At 41.2% G+C, this 14419-nt stretch overlaps 1 protein-coding gene across 6 annotated transcripts in view; it reads right to left on the bottom strand.

The window, feature by feature from the left end:
• LOC121291387 (tyrosine-protein kinase Fyn-like) overlaps nucleotides 1–14419 on the bottom strand; it is a 313003-nt gene that overhangs the window by 41229 nt on the left and 257355 nt on the right. For 4 of the 6 annotated variants that reach the window (XM_041212480.1, XM_041212482.1, XM_041212481.1 and 1 more), the window contains 4 exons: nucleotides 14080–14178; nucleotides 13714–13817; nucleotides 10818–10967; nucleotides 5918–6082 (listed from right to left, as the gene is read on the bottom strand). In XM_041212480.1, the coding sequence (XP_041068414.1) occupies nucleotides 5918–6082; nucleotides 10818–10967; nucleotides 13714–13817; nucleotides 14080–14178 (518 nt within the window). Of the gene's footprint in view, nucleotides 1–4152; nucleotides 4309–5917; nucleotides 6083–10817; nucleotides 10968–13713; nucleotides 13818–14079; nucleotides 14179–14419 lie in introns of all 6 variants that reach the window. The other 2 variants (XM_041212479.1, XM_041212483.1) reach the window with 2 other exon arrangements.

Below are 14419 nucleotides of genomic sequence, written 5' to 3'. Positions count from 1 at the left end.
TGTCCTCTCCCTGTCTCTGTCATCTCTTCCAGCCCCACAACCCTCCGAGATCTCTGCTCTCAACTAATTCTGGTCTTTTGAGTATCCCTGATTTTAAAGTCACTTCATTATTGGCAGCCATGCCTTCAGCTACCAAGGCTCTAAGCTCTGCCTCTACATCTCCACCTCTCCTGACTCTCTCTCCTCCTTTAAGACACTCCTGAAAACCTACCTCTTTGGACAAGCTTTTGGTCTTCTTCCCTAATGTGGTTTGATGACAAATTTTGCTTTACAACACTTTTGTGAAGTGTCTTGAGATCTTTAACTACATTAATGGTGCTATATAAATGAAAGTTGTTGTTGTAAATGTTCAGCTGCTAGTCACTCATGGCAAAACAGCAAGTCCTGGGGGGTTCAAATCAGAGGATTCTGAGCTTGCCCAACCTGAAAGACAATGGGTGCTTTAGGTCTTGGTTTTAGTTTGTGTGATTACTTTACAGAAAACTATTTTGGGGGAATCAGAAAGCAGAATTAATCTCAACATGTCAAAGATTTTTTTCAAAGCTCATCTTCCTGAGAAATTGCAGTAGTAACTGTAAAATGCAAGCTGGAATAAATAGACTTTAGGGATTACATATAACAAAGTTAAAAGGAAGATGCTTCTGCTATCAGGAGGTTTTTGTGGAGTTAGATTATAAATTGTGTCTTGTATAATTAACAATGTATTGCTTTCCTTTTGCTCAACCTGGAATGTTGAGGTGGTAGAGAATTAATACATATTTAAAATTAATTCTTGGGATGTGGGCCTCGCTGGCTGGGCCAGCATTTATTGCCCATCCCTAGTTGCCCTTAAGAAGGTGGTGGTGAGCTGCCTTCTTGAACTGCTGCAGTCCATGTGGTGTAGGTACACTCATAGTGCTTTTAGGGAGGGAGCTCCAGGACTTTGATCCAATGATAGTGAAGGAACGGCGATATATTTCCAAGTCAGGATGGTGAGTATTTGCAGGGGAACTTCCAGGTGGTGGTGTTCCCATCTATCTGCTGCCCTTGTCCGTCTAGATGATAATGATCATGGGTTTGGAGGGTGCTGCCTAAGGAGGCTTGTTGAGTTCCTACAATGCATACAGCATATACAAGTAAGGCAAATGAATTGAGGGCGTTGATTAACACATTGGAATATGATATTGCTGCTATCACAGAGACAGGATTGAAGGAAGGGCAGGACCGGCAGCTCAATATTCCAGGGTATAGAATCTTCAGGTGTGACAGCAGGGAATGGGGTGGGTGGGTGTAAAAGAGGAGGTGGCATTGCACTAGTGATCAAGGAGTCAATTACTGCACTAAGGAGGGATGGTATCTTAGAAGGTTCCTCAAATGAGGATTATGGGTAGAACTAAAAAACAAAAAGGAGGTAATCACTTTGCTGGGAGGGTACCATAGGCCTCCAGTCGGCAAGAGATAGTGGAGCAGATATGTGGGCAAATCTCAGAGAAGTGTAAAAATAATAGGGTAATAATAGTAGGGGATTTCAACTTCCCCAATACTAACTGGGATAGACTTGGTGTGAAAGACTTAGAGGGTGCAGAATCCTTAAAGTGCATCCAGGAGAGCTTTTTGAGCCATAGAAAGTCCTATAAGAGGAGTGGTATTGGGCCTAATCTTAGGGAATGAAGCCAGGCAAGTGGTAGAAGAGTCAGTGGGGGAGAATTTTGGGGATAATGACCATAACTCTGTAGGTTATGGAAAAGGGCAAAGATGGACCGAAAGTAACGGTCCTGAATTGGGGGAAGGCCAATTTCAATATGATAAGACAGGATCTGGCCAAAGTGAACTGGGAGCAGCTACTTGTAGGAAAGTCTACATCAGAGCAGTGGGAGTCACTCAAAGGAAATAGTGAGAGTTCTGGGCCAACATGTTCCCGTAAGGTGAAGGGTGGGACCAACAAATCCAGGGAACCCTGGATGTCAAGCGATATAGAGGACAAAAACAAAAATACCTGGAAAAACTCAGCAGGTCTGACAGCATCTACGGAGAGGAACACAGTTAACGTTTCGAGTCCATGTGACTCTTCAACAGAACTGTTGAAGTTCTGATGAAGAGTCATTTGGACTCGAAACATTAACTGTGTTCCTCTCCGCAGATGCTGTCAGACCTGCTGAGTTTTTCCAGGTATTGTTGTTTTTGTTTTGGATTTCCAGCATCCGCAGTTTTTTGCTTTTTTCTAGGGGATATACAGGATCAGATCAGGGAGAAAAGGAGGCTAATGGCAGACACAAAGGGCTGAAAACAACGGAAGCCCCGGAGGAGTGTAGAAAGGGTAGGGGGGTACTTGAAAAAGTAATTAGGAGAGCGAAGAGGGGGTATGAAAAAACATTGGCAGGCAAGATAAAGGAAAATCCCAAGGCATTTTATAAATATATTAAGGGCAAGAGAATAATCAGGGAAAGAGTAAGGCCCATTATGGACCAAAGTGGCAATCTGTGTGTGGAGCCGAAGGACGTAGGTGAGGTTTTGAATGATTACTTTTCATTGTGTTCATTATAGAGAAGGACGACGTAGGTGTAGAAATCAGGGAGGGGGACTGTGATATACTTGAACAGATTAGCAGGGGTCGGTGCTAGGACCCTTGCTTTCGTAGTGTACATTAATGATTTAGACATGAATATAGGAGGTATGGTCAGTAAGTTCGCAGATGACACGAAAATTGGTGGTGTAGTAAATAGTGAGGAGGAAAGCCTTAGATTACAGGGCGATATAGATGAGCTGGTAAGATGGGCAGAGCAGTGGCAAATGGAATTTAATCCTGAGAAATGGGAGGCGATGCATTTTGGGAGGACTAACATGGCAAGGAAATACACAATGAATGGTAGGACCCTTGGAAGTACAGAGATCAGAGGGACCTTGGTGTACATTTCCATAGATTCCTGAAGGCAATAGCACAGGTAGATAAGGTGGTTAAGAAGGCATATGGGATACTTGCCTTTATTAGCTGAGTCAGAGCATATAAGAGCAGGGAGCTTATGTTGGAGCTGTATAAAAGGCTAGTTAGGCTATAGCTGGGGTACTGTGTGCAGTTTTGGTCACCACACCATAGGAAGGATGTGATTGCACTAGAGAGGGTGCAGAGGAGATTCACCAGGATGTTGCCTGGGCTGGAGCGTTTCAGCTACTAAGAGAGACTAGATAGGCTAGGGTTGTTTTCGTTGAAGCAGAGAAGGCTGAGGGGGCCGTGATAGAGGTATACAAAATTATGAGGGGTATAGATAGGGTAGATAGGAAGGACCTTTTCCTCTTAGCAGAGGTGTCAATAACCAGGGGGCATAGATTTAAGGTAAGGGGCAGGAGGTTTAGAGGGGATTTGAGGAAAAAACTTCTCATCCAGAGGGTGATTGGAATCTGGAACACACTTTCTGAGGGGGTGGTAGAGTCAGGAACGCTCACAACATTTAGGAAATATTTAGCTGAGCATTTGAAACGACATAGCATACAGGGCTACGGGCCAAGTGTTGGAAAATGGGATTAGAATAGATAGGGGCTTGATGTTTTATAAGCAATTTTAGGGGGAAATAAACATTTAAGATACCAAACCAAAATTATGCTTAACGTAAAAGCTCTAAAGGTTAAATATTTTAAGCTCAAACCTTTGCACCTAAATAAATGTCACAATCTGTTGGTTAAGATGAATCGTCTCAGAATATTTACAATACCACAGGCTCTTTGGTTATTAGCTTCAAGGAGTTGTTATACTGTCTGTTCCTTGTGACTTTATAAACTAGTAATTTCGTTAAATGGTTTAACTACTTTAAGTTACTATATTTTGGACTAAAATGTGGTTTCAAAACTCTGGTGTAAATGGAAGGTGTGCTAAGTCTAAGAAATGCTTAGGGAGGTAGATGATGAATGTATTTACATCTACACACAATTACTTGATGTAGGAGAGGATTAATCCAATGATTTATTATAGAAAGGTCAACATTAATAAAATGATGGAAATAGCAGGCAAGGGATGTTTAACAGGTTAAGGTACAAGTATTACTGACGGCTTGGCAACAATATCTGTTTGTGACCTATAAGTTGTATCACCGGCTGTTGCTTGGCTCCTGCTTTGTAACTTTTACCACTTCCTGGATCTTTAATTAAAGGAAATAGCAGGAAAATAATTCTTCACCTTACCCATATATACATCTCCGAAACACCCCTGACCAAGTTTTTTGTCCAAAGTCAGGGACTGCCGATTTATCTCCCATGCATCTTTACCCAATCCTAGAGTCTGTGGCGTCTCACCCGGACAAGCCTTGGCTAACACGTGGCACAAACCGTCAGTATGATCTGTGGGGAATGGATGCAATGGAGGTAGGATGTAAACATGTTCACATGCATTAGTGCCTACAGGACTTGCAACGATTGCAGCTGCCATTGGCATCTTTTGGCTAACAGATTATCCTCGGTTTACTCACTCCAGTGTAAGTGTGAGCCAGCTTGTAAGTGCTAATGGGTTTGAGACTAAAAAGAACCATCTGTGTCTAAGGAAAAGTTCATCTTCAGGCTTCGCGTTAAAGATTGTACCAGGGTACTGGGTTAACTGTAAAGGGGCATGGCAATCAAATAAACAAAAAGCTTCTCAGCAATTTGAAATGCCATGAAAAATTCACCTTGAATATTATCAGTGCTTCAATTTGGAGTATTGATGTGCCAGAGAAAGGTACCAGAGAAACAAGCTTCATCAGAAGGCCTTGCCAATATATAGCTGTTCAGTAATGTCTATTGGTAATTATGACCAACTTGCACTCGTTCGCAATGCATCCAATGCACAAAATGAAAAAAGTGATTTTGAATTGACATTGAATAGGCCACAGTTCAAACATCCTATGAATTTCGGGAAATCATGTTATAGTGAGGATATTGAAACAAAGGAGAGAATACAGGGGGTAAGCAGTAGAATGATAGCAAATATGAGATTTTAGCCAAGAAAGAAGGCTTAAATTTTTTTTTTCATTGGAACAAAGAAAGTTAAAGTGGTAATCTAATAGAGGTTTATCAAATGATGAAAGCTTTTCAAGGAATAAATAATGAAATCTGGTTTCAAGTGAATGGCAGTTCAAGGATTTTTACCCACAGAGTATTTTTTTATTCATTCATGGGATGTGGGCATCAGCGGCTTCTTAAACTGCTGCTCGCCACATTTTTAGACTTTGTGCGGTTTGATACAACTGAGTGGTTTGTTAGGCCATTTCACGGGGCGTTTAAGAGTCAAAAAACTCTTAAGTCTGGAGTCACTTGTTGTCCAGACCAGGTAAGGATGGCAGATTTCCGTCCCTAAAGGGCATTAGCGAACCAAATGGGTTTTTACAACAATCGACAATGGTTTCATGGTCACCATTACTGAGACTAGCTTTTAATTCCAGATTTATTAATTGAATTCAAATTCCACCAGCTGCTGTGAGCATTAGCTTGGGCCTCTGGATTAGTCGTCCAGTGACATTACTGCTATGTCACTGCTTCCCCAACATGCATTACCACAAATGGCTTTCAAACCAGAGAACAGAATATTTTAAGAATTTTAAAGAAGTTGGATAAATATTTGAAAAGGGAGAATATAAAAGGATGTGGCACATTGGGGCAGGGTAATGGGTTTAGGAGGTAGTAAATCCAAACTAGAGTTGTATCACCACATACGATTGCATGGAATTAAATCCTCTTCTGTTGTAATTTGTATGATTCTAACAAAGGCCAAATCGTCTGAATGACTCCAAGTGCTCAAATTGATAGTTTGATCCAATTTCAGAGAATAATGTGTTATTTCCGCAAGATAGCCAATACTTCCATGTAAGTGACAGCTCTGTGTGATCCAATTATAAATGACCATGGAGTGTACCACATGTCACTGCATATTTGTTGCAAGTCCCAACTCTGCCTTGACGTGGAATGCGGTTCCTACCCATCCACACTTCCCCAAACTGCCCATTGCCCAGTTTCTTGATCAGCTGCAAGGACTCCCGAGGTATTTCCCACATATCTTTGGTTTTGACCGAAAGGTCTGCCAACTTCGGCATCCCTTTATGACATGGCACCACCAAGCGACAGCACAGGCCGGCAGCTCGTTCTGTGACCAGGACATACCAGATGCACAGGAGAGAAAAGCAAGAAAAGCAGACAAGAGAGTTAATTGGGAGACACCAGTAACTGACACCAAACGCATACATAATTACAGAAATGCACAATTACATAGCTTCACTAAAAGCAGAAATTATAATGCTGCCTTCTTTGTAAGACTCTCGGATACACCAGTCTCCCAAATTCTGATCTTTTAGTGGGAATTACTCTGTGATTTCTTGCTATTGTTAACACCGTTTAAAATCCCAAAAATACCAACTTAATTTAGAACAGCGACTACTAGATTTCACAAAATGAATGAAGGGAATGCAAAGCCCATCCAGTGCAAATATACAGGAGGTGCTATTAAAGGTGCAGATACTGAATGTTCAGTCCTTTCTTAATGTCTAGCCTTCACAGCAAGAATTATGAGGGCACAACTGAGGATTTTATTGGTGGTTAACCGGTTGAAATTTATCACATTTTAGAACTCATAGGCTATAAAAGTAATTACATCTTGCAGAAAACTTGAATGAAATATATCTCCCTTCCAACATTCTCACCTTCCTGCCTCCTGTGTTTGCCTATCATCATTACACTTCTAAGGAATTCAAGGAGGTCATCCAAACAATGGCAAAATGCAGGCAGAGTCATTGTCTCCTTTCACAAATTGTTTAAAGTCACATAAAACTATTGTTCATTTTGCCAACAGAATTCAGAAAAAAATTGAAGCTTTAAGTATAGTGATACCAGATCACGTCGTGTTAAGATATTTTAATAATTATGTCACATCAGTATTCATAAGATGTTCTCTAACATATGGGGACATCTTTCTTCAGTGGTCAGCTAACTGAACATAATTATTTTCATGGAAAAACTCAGCTGGTCTGGCAGCATCGGCGGAGGAGAGCACAGTTGACGTTTCGAGTCCACGAGGACTCGAAACGTCAACTGTGCTCTCCTCCGCCAATGATGCCAGACCTGCTGCGTTTTTCCAGGTATTTCTGTTTCTGTTTTTGTTTTGGATTCCCAGCATCTGCAGTTTTTTGCTTTTATATAATTATTTTCATGTCAGGGTGGTACAGGGAGAGTGTTATTTCCATTGACTTAATCTACTTTTATACGCTTGATAGAATTTATTTTTTTTATTCGTTCATGGGATGTGGGCGTCGCTGGCTAGGCCAGCATTTATTACCCATCCCTAATTGCCTAATTGAGAAGGTGGTGGTGAGCTGCTTTCTTGTCCATGTGGTGTAGGTACACCTACAGTGCTGTTAGAGTGGAATTTTACAGTCCCTCCTGCTGACGAGATCTTCCTTTCCTGCTGACGTGAATGGAGTCTTGAATGGCTTGCCCCATTTTATGGCCCTGATGGGGCTGTAAAATCCCGTCCAGTGAGTGATTGCTAATACTTCTACATTTTGTACTTTCAAGCTCATACTGCCCTCTATTAATAATTTCCATCTGATGGGAATAATGAGCTTTTCATCTTCCAGGGCTGTTCCTTTTCATTCCTGGAATATGGCTTCTGAAACAGAGGCTATCCACAAATTCTTCCTCTGACAGTATTCAAATAGATCTTAATTGTCAAGCGGGACCGTCTCTTATATTGCACTAATGGTAACTTTTAATGTGAAGTTTTAAATAGCCTTGGGTTTAACGTTGACTACTGTACATCTTCCACCAATCCAAAAGATTCAGCACATCTCTATAATGTTTCAAATCAAGTAAGCTGCAGGACGGATAGAAGTACCGGGTAATTAGTGAACTGCTGTCATCTTCTCAATTAAGAAAAAGGCTTTGCCTGATATTTCCCATACAGTTGAAAGACAGGAAGCAGACATTTACACACAATAATCTGCTCTGCATGGGTTGTGTTTTAACTGAAGTGTAAAACTAAAGTTCACTGGCACTGAAGCTCCAGTAAGTTTTCTGTACCTCTTCAGATGGCTTAATCTGGATTCAACCTGATTATAACATTAGTGACACTAGCAACCCACCCCAATAGCAGCAATGCAGATTCACAGACTGAGGCAACCTCAACAGTCACAAAGGCAATAAGCAAAAATAATCATTTTCATTAAGTCGATAGAGTGCTACAGTGTCTGATGTTCTAAAAGTGAATGCTAATTCGTGTTTCAGTTTCTTATGTATATTGGTACATTGACACCCAATTCAGTTTTAAATATTTATCATCAATTAATATAAACATCCAATAGACATTCAAGACAACGTGAGCATTCAGTGAAAATGGTAATTAACATAGCACAAGCTCACTCTTCAGAAACATTAGATCTTTTTTAGGTTTATCCCCTTATATTTAATGGTTTTGATTTGAACCTGTAAGTCTGACTATTGTTGGCAGTGTAAATATCAGCACTGTACCATTCTACAGAACAAATGCTTCACACGTTGAACAGCTTTCAGAAGCAAACATGAATATTTCAGAGTAGAACATTTTATCAGTTTGGAAATAAATTGCAGCGAAATGGCCTTTGAAATCGTTATAATACTCGAGAATCATGTCAATGCATCTCCACTAAATATGCTATAAAATCAGATCCATTTAACCACTAGCTTTAATTCATCGCAACCCTGAAATGACTACTTACAATCTGAGTGTACAAATACAAATTTACTCTTTGTTATTTGAATGGGGGAGTTAATAACCGATTTGGTGGAAGCTGTAAATGATAGAAGACAGATTGAATAGCAGGATGTCACAATGTTCTCCCTCCTGTTGAGTACATTCGGAATGACTCAATCCTCTCTTTGCATGTTCAATCAATGCTGCAATTCACTAATAACATCTTGCATTGTAATATAGGCGACGTAACAATGCTGCACTCCGCTAAGTGCGCACTGAGAGTTTGGATAAGGACTTGTGCCTGTCGAGGAGGTAGTAAATGGAATGCAGTAATTTGTTGAACAAAGTCAAAAAGACATAAATCACCCCACGCCCATCTTCATTCTACTTTTTGGATGCAGGTTACTCGCTGTCTGGGATTGATGTCATGAGGAGGGTTTTTTTTACAAGGAGAGCTTTTGATTTTAGAAGGTTACAAGATATGGTTAAAACCTTGTTTACATATATTGCACATTATTTTATATTTTGTTTAATGACGTGACATGTGGATAATCGAACGATGAACACACAAGTGGGGAAGGAATGTATTATACGTCTCTTGCAGGTTTTTGCTGAATTCACTTAGGTTCTTGCGTTATTATTTTTAACAGACAGTGTTAAATTTTCTTTGCTGTTAGATATTATCAGATGTTCTATTAATTCCCATTTTTGAAAAGATTACAGACTAGCCCACTCAGTGGAAATGCATTGAATAAAGATCAAAGTACACAACAAGAGCTGTAAATATAACTTAATGATCAATAACTCACACGGCCTACTTTAAGATAATTGGCCTGAGTGGAGATGCAACACATTAGATTGACAAGGGTATATTCTCCTGGTCCTGTTTCTGGGGCTATTGATCATCTGGGTGTATTAAATGCCAGATTGGGTGTGGAGCAAGGCTGGCCCAAATGGCCAGTGCTTCCTTCTATTTAAATGAAAGGACATAAATTAGGTTGGCTTTCCCACTCACCCCATCACCACCCCTGACCTGATTTCCTATACTCGCTGCACTAGCCCCTGCTACACTAGTCCCAGGTGCTGGATCAGGAAAATATACCTCCAGTCTCAGACAAAGAACAAAGGGCACTTTGAACAGCTGAAGCAGGTGTTTTAACACTTAACATTTAGCCAAATGTTGTTTACTCAGAACTCATGTAGGTACAAGATCATGTGAAGCAGAAAATTGACCACCAAATTTTCTTTAGACAGGAAATACTTAAGAAGCTAACGCCAATATTCAATCACAGTACAAACACATTAACTCTACAAAATTAGGCAGTTTATTGGAGTTACTTCTGGCCAAACATTCTCAGCTTGACTCTTAATATCAGGATTAATCTAATTGCACTCCTGAATTTTTCAACCACAGATTTTTCAATGCCTCAGTTTTACAAATATATTATTAGATATATTACAGATATATTATTATAGATATTATATGGATATATTACCAACACATGAGCAAAGCTATAAGTATAAATATAAAAAAGATGGAAAAAAAACGCTCAATGTGTTTTCCATTTCAAAACTAATTTTATTTAAGTTTTACGTTTGGTTAATAAATATGTTTTAGTTCAGCTTTTGAAAGGGCTGTTCCTCAGTAAATTAGTAAGAGCTGAATTTTCATCTTCGAAGCAAGTAGTGGCAAAATTCCGGGCTCAGCCCCACTGGCACAGGAGCAAGTGCCCTGCAAAGACAGGAGCTACATTGCCTGAAGCGGAAGCCAGTCAACCCATGGAAAAGTTTGGAGGCAGAAATGGGTTCGGAGCACGATTCTTTAACAACATGGTCCAGCACCATTAAAATTGCGGAGGAGTATGACATGCCTACCCTCTGCAATGGAGCCGACCAGGACGGGTGCCAGGGTGTGACCCTTAAAATCATTCCCAAAAAATCAGAAAGCCCGGCAGTGAGGTTGGGAACCCTGGAATCGAGACCCAGCCGCCATTTTTTACAGGGCACCCGAGCTGTCCCAACTCAGTGAAAATTCAGCCCTAAGTGCCCAGCCTGCTGGTCTGTTGAATTATGCTAGCTTATCTTCAATAATAATTATTGCTCCTTTTCAAATGCTGCATGTATTTTCGCAACAATCTCATTCATGCATTGCACATACCTGTGTAATGATGGACCAGTTGCTGTACAGTTTCAAACTGGGCCCTTGTTGTGATATAATACCCACCATTATCCAGTTTACGAATCTTATAATGTTTCACATGGTCTCCTTTCACCTCATCCCAATCCCGAATGGACAAGGAGTAGGCACCTAGGTACACAGAAGGAATATCTATAACTAAATATCTCTATGCATGGAAACCATTATTCTTTACCATTGCTCCATCTCAGTGAAGAGAATGGATGAAATTCTCACAGTGATACCAGTCTTTCATTACAGAGTTCAGGTGTTAAACCAACAGATCTGTGCGAGTGACAGGAGGGATTCAACTTGGGAGCTGTTGACTCATAACCTGTGCAATCTCCATTAATGACTTCTGTCCAGGGGCTGTTTATAAACCAGGTGAAAAACAGACATTTGAAGCATGTTTTCCACCCTCCCCCCACCACCCATCATTCTTTTCGATGTTCACTAAGATGTGGGATATCCATTCCGAGTAAAACACTTTCTAATTCTGGCACTTGGAACCAATATCAACATTGGGAGTCAAAAAATGACAGGGTCAGGCATAGGGAGTTCCTCTTAAATTCCCTTAATACTGTTTCAGTGACACCCAGTTTTTCACTATCCCCACTGTGACTGAGATTACTAATCCAGCTCTAATTATCACTGAAGTAGGGACAGTTGCAACAACTTGCATTTATATAGCATCTTTAACATAGGAACATGTCCCATAGGTAGTGAAGGTGCAGTTCTGCACTGTTGACTTACACCCATTAGGAATTGGATTTAAATGGTCTAAATCCATTTGATGCAAAGTTATCGGAAGGAGGCTTTCATCCTATTGCTGGAATGGATTTGGTTCAGGTCCCCGAGTGAAAAGACAGATGTTAACCAGCTGACTACCCAGCCTCCCTTTATCATTTATTCTATTGATTTAAAGAGTAGAATATAAACAGAGCTCTTGAAATTTTGAAGCCACAGCCAAAGTAAAGCTGATGGATGAAACCAATTATAAAAACATATAATATCATTGTACGGTAACTTGTAAATCAAGAGAGAGAATCAGGAAATCTGGGAACATGAGAATATAAAAACAAACAGAACCACACTGAGTTCCAACACCTGAGTCACAACCGTTTCATTCTTATTCAAACTCCAACCTCATAACTACTTTCTGAAATCAGGGAAACACTTCTTTGCTCTTCTGTTGTTGCAACTAGGATGATTGTCCCTGCTGGCATCTTTTGAACATGAACACTGATCTGTGTTCACCTGCTCAATAAGGCTTGAATACCTGCCTTGGAGTGGTTGTCAAAGGATGTTGATAGTGGAAGGGACCTCACGTGTTGTAGAAATACCAGAATAGACCTGCTGGGGCCAGGTGACCAGTTTGTGTGTTGCTGAAACATCATCCATGCCTTTTTTACCTCTAGACTTGGCTACTTGGCTCACCACCACCACCTTCTCAAGGGCTGTTAGGGATGGACAGCAAATGCTGGCTTTGCCAGCGACACTCACATCCCGTGAAAGAATTAAAAGAAAAAATTCCAATTCCCTCTTGGCCGGACTGTCATCTTCCATCCTCCATAAACATGAGCTTTGATCACATCAGGTGCTGTTCACCCACTCTCTGCTCACTGAATTCATTGGCTCTTGATTGAACAATACCTCATCCTGTTTTCAAATCCCTCATGGTCTCGCCCCTCCCTATTGCCACAACCCTCTGAGATATCTGTGCTCCTCCAACTCTGACCTCCAGTGTATCCCCAATTGTAATCACTCCACCATTGGTGGCCATGTCTCAAGCTGACTGAACCCAAAACTCTGGAATTCCCTCCTTAAACCTCTCTGCCTTGCTACATCTTTCCCCCTTTCTGAACCTTCTTAAAACCTACTTCCTTCGTCAAGTTTTTGGTCATTTGTCCTAATGCTGCCTTATTACCAGGCTCGGTGTCAAACGTTATTCGATATCGCTCCTGTAAAGCATCTTGGGGCATTTTACTACTTTAAAGGGTCTACATAATTGCAAGTTGGTTTGATAGATTCAATGTAAATGCACATTCAGAAGGCGAATTCAATAGGGTCACGTGACTTAATTAAAAATAGAAAACACTGGAACACTCAGCAGGTCCGTCAGCATCTGCGGAGAGAGAGGAAGCAGAGTTAACATCTCAGATTGGTGACCTTTCATCAGAACCGCTGAAATGTTCACTCTGGCTGGGGTTTTCTGGCCCTGGTGCGGTTGGTCTCACTGCGGTGAATGCAGCAAGCCAGCCAAACGCCCATTGGCTTTGGCAGGAGTGGAAGATCCCACCAGCGAGCTGGGCCAGGAAATCCCACCCTTGGTTTTTTTTCTCTCTGTAAAGGCTGCCAGACCAGCTGAGCATTTCTAGCATTTTCTGTTTCCAACATCTGCAGTATTCTGCTTTCGAGTCAGGTGACTATTGCAGACTGTATTGAAGGCAACGGTGTAGTGGTAATGTGACTGGAGTCAGTAATCCAGAGACCCAGGGTCATACCCTGGGGGCATTGGTTCAAATCCCACCAAGGCAGATTAATAAATCTGGAATTGAAAGCTAGTCTCAACGATTGTCGTGAAAACCCATCTGGTTCACTAGTGTCCGTTGGGGAAGGAAATCTCTATCCTAACCTGGTCTGGCCTACATGTGACTCCAGACCCACCAGCAATGTGGGTGACTCTTAACTGCTCACTGAAATGGTCGGGCAAGACACTCAGTTCAAGGGCAATTAGGGATGGACAACAAATGCGGGCCTTGCCAGTGATGCCACATTCCACGAAGGAATTTAAAAAAAGACTTGGGTTTAGAAGTCTTTCTAAATGTAGATGACACGTACCTGTCTGTCCCCTGTCTGGGTGAGTTGCTTGACCTACCTTTGGTTGTTTCACTCTCCCGAATTAGGAAGGTTCCCCGCGGATTACCAGGACACAGCAACATCCTCTCTGCATCTTTTCGGCCCATCTTACCAAAGTACCATCTGCGCAGAGAACACAAACAGAGAAAAAAAGTAACATAAAAATACTCTTCATGCTGGGGTCACCAAGAATTTATTGTTCTGCAAGTGATTTTTAATGGCGAGTCTTTGATGAGAAGCATTTCCATTACCAGATAAACAGGCAGCAATTACATAGAAAACCAAGTTCAAACAGCTATGCAAACTGCATTTAAACGTTGTAAACATTTATTGCCATCTGTTGTGGATATTCTCTAAAATGTCATTTTATAGTTTAGTAACATACTCCTCTGCTTGGATGGAGTTGACAGGAGCCACGTAATTACTCGGGACATATCCAGTTTTCCCAGTTGACAATGATCGAGCCTCCCACCAATCTCCTTCTCTGAAAACAATTAAGAGAAATAGAACAGATGAGGTGAATGTACTCTTCTTTTAACTAAAACATAAACACGGTTCAAGTCCCACCGAGCACAAAAATGAAAGCTGACACTCTAGCGCAGCACCGAGGGAGCGCTGCACTGTCAGAGGTGCCGTCTTTCAGATGAGACGTTAAGCTGAGGCCCCGTCTGCCTGTGCGGCTACATGTGAAAGATCCCATTTTTAAAAATTCATTCACGGGATGT

Source organism: Carcharodon carcharias, chromosome 19 (assembly GCF_017639515.1).
Source record: "Carcharodon carcharias isolate sCarCar2 chromosome 19, sCarCar2.pri, whole genome shotgun sequence".
NCBI classification, from domain to species: domain Eukaryota; kingdom Metazoa; phylum Chordata; class Chondrichthyes; order Lamniformes; family Lamnidae; genus Carcharodon; species Carcharodon carcharias.
This window is presented reverse-complemented; position numbering and strand designations above follow the sequence as displayed.